Source organism: Austrofundulus limnaeus, unplaced genomic scaffold (assembly GCF_001266775.1).
Source record: "Austrofundulus limnaeus strain Quisiro unplaced genomic scaffold, Austrofundulus_limnaeus-1.0 Scaffold374, whole genome shotgun sequence".
Taxonomy (NCBI): Eukaryota; Metazoa; Chordata; class Actinopteri; order Cyprinodontiformes; family Rivulidae; genus Austrofundulus; species Austrofundulus limnaeus.
In genome coordinates, this window is record NW_013952776.1 from 319802 (window position 1) to 326950 (window position 7149).

At 38.7% G+C, this 7149-nt stretch overlaps 1 protein-coding gene across 1 annotated transcript in view; it reads left to right on the forward strand.

Moving 5' to 3' along the window:
- Window positions 1-4190: 4190 nt before the first annotated feature.
- Window positions 4191-7149, forward strand: part of nipal2 (NIPA like domain containing 2) — a gene marked incomplete in the record, with an annotated part of 51368 nt that continues 48409 nt past the window's right edge. The window contains 1 exon segment of the mRNA XM_014023518.1: window positions 4191-4464. Coding sequence (XP_013878972.1) covers window positions 4363-4464 — 102 coding nt within the window.

A 7149-nucleotide genomic window follows, 5' to 3' on the forward strand; every position in this document is an offset into this window, starting at 1 on the left:
GATTTTTTTCTGAAAGTTTGAATAAAATCAGTTAATTTGTTCATGAAATATTTTTGCTAACACACTTACAAAAGGTACGCTGGAATTTGAAAAAAAAAAAAAAAGCTTGTGAAATAAGGATTTTGTTTCTCAGGTGGCTGTGGAATCACTTGTACATTTAATGATTCCTAAAAGCTTCACTAAAACTTGTCCAGTTGTCCCTGATATTTGGTAACAGACAGACTCATGAACACATAGAAGGAAACACATTCTCTGCTTTAGTCTTTAGGCAGCATATGATAATGAAACAGACATGGGGCCCAATGATTGGTCCCTGTGTGCCCACCTGCTCCCTCTGATGTGAATGTACGTGCATTTGTGTCTAGTTGTGTATTTGTGTCTATGTGTGTATTTGTGTGTGTGTCAGAACAAAGAAAACAACAAACCCATCTGCAGATCTGAGTTTCATTTAGTTTGTGAGACAAACAACAGATGAAAGAAGTATTCGTCGGTCCTCCGGTCACTGAAAGGATCAATGAGATCAACCTATCTCTTGTCTCTTTGACCCGAACAGAAACACAGCTGGACTCAGATTCTGTCCCCAGGCTTTGTGAACGTCCTCGTCTTCATCGCCCTTTTTATTTTTGTCTTCCTCGCYAGTGCTGATGAGGTTCTCAAAAAGGGACAATGTATAAATATGCATATTCATGAATGACACACCTGTTGTGTTGAGGTGAGAGCGTTTCTGAGATGACAGGCAGAAAATAATAAATCAGATGAACCAGTTCCACTGGCTCAGGCTCTCTGCCAGTTTCCTCTCAGCATCACATTTAAACGAAACTAGAATGGTGCTGCTTGTTTCCAGCATTGAATTTTTCTCTCTCTCATTAGTTGAAGCAAAAGATATATCAGTCTGATGTACATTTCCCATTTAAAGGGATATTTTGACCATTTTAAGTGTTTTTTTTCTGTAAATAAAGAGTTTACATCTGACAGGACTGATGTTGAACTGATGGCTACAAACACAGCCGAGACCAGACCTCTTCAAACTGCTTTAATTTAAAAAATGGATTAGCGGTTAATGCAAACACTATTCTGTAGACCTCATACTGTCAATTACAGTGGTGGGCACAGTTCCCCTAAAGCACTAAAGCACTAATAGGGGAACAAATTTCTTGATTAGTGCTTTAGGGCTTTTGCTAATTTTTAAATTCTTTAGTGGATTAGCACTTCCTAAATTTATGGGTTAAATTTAGAAGCACTAAMTGAGGTCTTTAAATGTTATTGATCAACATTATTRTTCACAGTTGAGGGTGAAAKCTGTCACACATTTTGTTYATWWGTKTGTCACTTATCCACAAGGTCACATGTCAAACTCAAGGCCCACRGGCCAAATGTGGCCTGCAGGTGACTCCAATTTGGYCCACCAAGGGTACTACGTGATAATATTCTGTAAATATTGTCTCATGTTGACTGAATAATATTTCACGTGTCTCCTGGGTTGTTTTAGTGCTTTAGAATTAGCTTTTGCTAAAATTTTCAGTGGGTTAGTGTTTTAGAGTTAGGGGACCTAAATATTTGAGWTAGTGCTTTAGGGTTAGTGCAACTAATATTGAARTYAGTGCTGCCCACCACTGCTCAATTACATTGTTATTTAAAACAAATGTGGGTATTTGCAGAACCAGCTAGCTGTAGCACTTCCCATGCAGCCTGTTAGGTCAGWTCAGGCAGAAATTCTTGATATTTCATCCAAAATAATCACATAATACGAAGTTTACAGCCGTGTAAAAGTTTAAATATCTGTGTTTGCATGAGAATAAAGATGATAAAACCTGCTTTGGAAGCAAGTCTGTTCAGATGAGTGAATGTTAGCTTGTCAATATGATTTGAGTGGATCTATCATGATTATGGTGATTATGTTTTGTTGATGTGTTTCATTTTTAGTTTTCTTGCCAGCTCTGGACCCCCCMMMMCCCCCCCCCCCCCCCCATTTTTTTTCAGCGTGATCTCAGTTCTTGGTATCAGAATGAGTGTTTTTAGTTGCCAGGTTGTTTTCAGCCTGTTAGTTATCAGCTTTCTGTCTGTGGTTTTTCTTTAATCCAACAGTTTCAGATGTTGTATTTTCATGTTTACCCATTGTTTACCTTCAGCTTTGTGACACCACTCTGTCTCCCAGCTGTTATCGTTCAGTAATCACTCCTCCCTCACATCCTGCCATTCTTTGTCAGATTCCSATCTTTTCTGTTCCTGGTCACATAGAAATGACACAAATCATATGTTTGATTTCTCAGAATATGAATCACTGAAACCCAGGAAGACTCAAGAGACTGAAGTAAAGAACTAACAAGAAAATTACGTATTTACAACATTTTCAGAGGCTGACTTGGGAGAAAACAGGTAGTGCCTGGTTCACACGGTAAGATGATTTTGACAGTTTTTGACCTTATTTTACCCTTCTGACAAMCATAAGGATGCCCAGTTATCGTGATGCTCTAAAATTAAACTTATGAGATATTTCTGCCGTGTGTTAAGAGTGATCTAATCAGCTCAGAAGGATGTGCACTCCAACCTCAATCAGGGATAGTTAGCATGTTGGATTGTCTTGGAGCATGTGTGGTGTCCCTCGAGGACAAACAAGAATGTGATGTGCAGCCAGTCAGAAACACAGAGGGGAATCCTAAATACTGAAGACAAAACAGCTGCCGTGGCGCACTAGAAGGTCCAGTTTTTAGTTTTTTTCTCTCTCTGTTAAAAATAGTCGTCAAATTATCACCATCGCTTCTTCCTCGCCTGACGTTATATACTCTGAGCTCACGTTTGATCTCAAGAGGTCTCACCAGATTTCCTGTCTGACATCTGAATGTTCGTGAATTAAATCTTGAATTTTCAAATGCAGGGTTGTTTTCTTTGCCTCCCCATAACAAACACCTTGGCCAMCCCTGTGTYWCCCCATGCAAAAATGTCACCCTTGCAAAAACGTCTAGCTCCGCCCATGCTCCCAAATATCCTCAGAATTCTASTAAAATAACCATGTGGAGAAAATGATGTGAAATAGCCTTTGCATGAAATGTTATGTAATTTGTTAGATTAAAGTTGGTTCAGGACAACAAATATTCTGTGTTTTCTCGGGACTAGCTGTTGCAAAAATTAAAATGGTAAATGGTATTGAACTTATAGAGTGCTTTTCAAGTCCCYCCRGACCCCAAAGTTCTTTACACTAACAGACATTCACCCATTCACACTCACATTCTCACACTGATGATGGCAAACTACACTGTAGCCACAGCTGCCCTGGGGCACACTGACAGAGGTGGGGCTGCCATGCACAGGCGCCACCGGACCCTCTGACCACCATCAGTAGGTAAGGTGGGTGAAGTGTCTTGCCCAAGGACACAACGACTGAGACGGCTGGACGGGGGATTGAACCAGTGACCTTCCAGTTCCAGGATGGCTCCCCTAACCACTCCGCCACAGCCGCCCCAAAATATTTTTCTCCAAGCTGAAATTCTTAAGGAGCTATCTATAACGTAAGATGTTAATTCTTCATAAATTTCCACAGAAACAACGTCAAAATGCCCTAAATAACTCTTTAATACACATCCAAGTAGMAGCAGGACCCTGGTGTTGTTATTCCTCTGATTTTATCACTTTCTGTGAAGCTTTACACAAGGCGCCAGCCTAAGACGTTCAAATCCTCCGCCAAGCAGAAAATGAAATTCACTTTCCATTTCAACCCCAGCACCATAAATCTCCTCTCAGACCCAGCGGCTGTTTCATGCGACCTTGAAAGAAAATTTACAAGCAGGCAGCTTCACCGTGAAGGAATCTGCCTGTTCCAGAGTCCGGCTCTGTAGCTGACTCCTTAATATTCAGGTCATCTAGATCCAAACATCACCTGATCAACATCCTCACAGCAATGCGGAAACACAAAGTTTGTCACTTAGTGGGAGTTTTTCTTGCATCCTGCTCCTCCTCGACTGATAGACACCTGTCCTGGTGACGTCACCTTCAGGAAACATCGTAAAGTCGATTGTCATAACAAAACCTGCAAATATGCTATAAATATAAAACCTTGTTCACGAGTTGGTGAGATTCATCAAAGAACATATCAAAGTAATTGGCACTGTGGACTAAAATATGACGATTAACATAAACACTTGAAAAGAGTCATTTTTGCTCGGCTCACTGAGAACTCAGTTTTCCGAGCAGCACGTGAAGCCATCAGGCGCTCCTGACCCGGGTCAGCGGCTGAACTCCCCCAGAGTTTCCTCCGGAGGAGCGGCGTGGACGTGAGGAGGTTTGGGACTTATAAAAGCCAAACAGAGATGAGGAGGCAGCGGTAGTTCTGATAAAGAAGCGTTTCTTTCAATATAAGACAAAAACATGACGAATTCAAGTTCTCCTCGCGCGACTACACTTTTCATTTCCGTCCTGCCGCTGCAGGAGGCTCACCGGGAGGAGGTGATGGAAAACCCGCTGCAGCAGGTGAGTTTGTTTGACTTTCAGGTGGGTCGTGTTAAAGAACCGGTCCCTCTGTCCTAGTGAGTTAGCCTCGAGTTGAACCATTCCAGAGCCTGCAGTGTTTTATAAACTTTCTGGAAGGGATGATCTATGTTTAAAGTTGATCTATAACGAAACTTATTAAGTTTACACATATTTACACAAACGAACCAGTTAAGCCTGTAATTTTATTGCCACTATGCTTAGGGATGTAGAGGCCTAAGGCAATACCGATTCACTGAATTATTGTGGTGTTTAATTTCCTGATACTGTGGCTATTTTTTATTAAGGATTAATAGAAGGATGATTAGATGGATGTTGTGAGAAGAAATGTGAAATATAAATGCAATTCTTCTCACTGCTGTGTTCTTCTTATTTGCTCAGACATAAACTGAATTTAACCTAGTTTCGTTTTGTTTCCTTTTTCTTGTAGTGTAAATTTACATATAAATATGAAATCTGAAATCTAAAAATTTAATCAAATTTTATGCATGGTGTGATCTTTGTACTGATGTTTAAATGTAGACTCTTATGGTTAAATAAGGCATACTGTATATCACCTTGCTTACAGTATCGCAATACATCGTGATATATCATGACCCCTRTATCATGATACCAATTTTTTTCCCATTACACTAATTTTAGGTATTGCAGTAAATGAAAATAGTTCTGTCAGTTCCATGGATCAGTGGTTTCCGTAGTTGGGTTTGGGACAAGAGATGAATTCATTAATGGCCAGAGAGAGTGTTGCTCCTTTTTTGTCTTAATTATCATGTTTRTAATGTGTCCTGATTCACTTTTTCTCTCTCCTGCTGAAAAAGACAGYATCATTCACAGCACTGCTGGACATAAAAATGTAGATCTGCATTTACTAATACACATATCTTTATAAATAAAAAAATTAGACTGGACTGATAAACGGTGTTGTAGCGACCATCAGCTGTTTTAATCAGAAAGCCAACCTGTCTACCTCTAGTCTAGTCATGTTAGAGGTGTAAATTTGGTTTGATCTGAGTCACATGAGTCTGTCATCATCATGTAAGATACATCACCTAGTCCAGGAGTGTCAAACTCAGTTAGGGGCCAAAATTCAAAACTTTGTCCAAGTCAAGGACCAATTTGTTAGTCTTATAGAAATGACCTTTTTCCAAATTATGTTTTATGTAGCTTTTAGAACATACATAACCCAATGAATAAATTAAAAAAAAACATTTAAAAAGACATATAATTAGCATTTATTTCTTATGCCTTACACCAGTGGTGTCCAAAGTCAGTCCTCAAGGGTCAGTGTCCTGCATGTTTTAGGTGCTGCCCTGGTTCAACACAACTGAACCTAAGGAGTGCTTAAATAGTGGGCCTCCTCAGTACGCCATCTAGGTCTGCAGAGGCCCACTAATTAAGCACTCCTTAGGTTCAGCTGTGTTGAACCAGGGCAGCACCTAAAACATGCAGGACACTGACCCTTGAGGACTGACTTTGGACACCACAGCCTTACACTCTATCAGCATTTTTTATTTTGTTTGTTTGTTTGTACAAATATATATGATCACAAGGAAGTCAAGTAAAAAAACTGTATCCAATTATTTAACTTTAAATGAGAAGTGAACATAGAAAAAATGACTAAAATCAATTCTCTGTTACTCTTTTCCACAACAAAATCAAAGATTACTGAAAAATTCTAACTTCATTTTCTTGGCTTGAAAGTTGTCTATTTCTTTGTTATGAGAAGAATTCACAAAATTCAGTGACAAAAATAGAAAACCAATGAAAGTATTGTCTTTGGGGCCAGTTAAAATGTTAACAAGCGCCAGATTTGGTCCACGGGCCTTGTGTTTGACACATGATCTAGTGTGTGTTTCACCCCTTGTTGATTTTTTTTATTTTTTTTTTCTTAGCCACCTCTCACTCACCCCTTGTTTATTGCAACATTCAACTCATTTCTTTGATTCACTGACTCGAATAAAGTCTGTAAACAGACTTATCTGAGTCAGCTGTTTCTTTAACTTCAATCAGTGACTCAGCTCATCTGAGTCCACATTTTTATGAATTCAGTTGTTTTTTTTTTCTATCTCAAAAACTTAGCAGTTAGCAACAATATTCAGCTTAATGAAGACCTCAGACTCAGGAGTCCTGATTCAGTATGAAGATTTTTTCTCGTAACAGCTGTGGCCAAAAATAAACAATATCTTTGTACTGAATCATTTAGGTTAATGATTTGAATCTTTGTACTGAATCATTTAGGTTAATGATTTGAATCTTTGTACTGAATCATTTAGGTTAATGATTTGAATCTTTGTACTGAATCATTTAGGTTAATGATTTGAATCTTTGTACTGAATCATTTAGGTTAATGATTTGAATCTTTGTACTGAATCATTTAGGTTAATGATTTGAATCTTTTTACCGAATCATTTAGGTTAATGATTCAAAACAAGTTATAAGCATAAGTGTCAAGTAATGAAGTACAAATGCTTTGCTACTTTGCTTTAGGGCTGCCACGATTAGTCGACGACTAATCGATTATTAAAATAATCGATGACTAATTTAATAATCGAATAATCGTTTTCTCTTTTTTTTGTTCTTTACTTTGTTTTTCTCTTCAAACTGCTTTGACACCTTCCACTGCCACATCTGCCTTTCTGTCCTTGACACACATGCACAGTAGTGGTA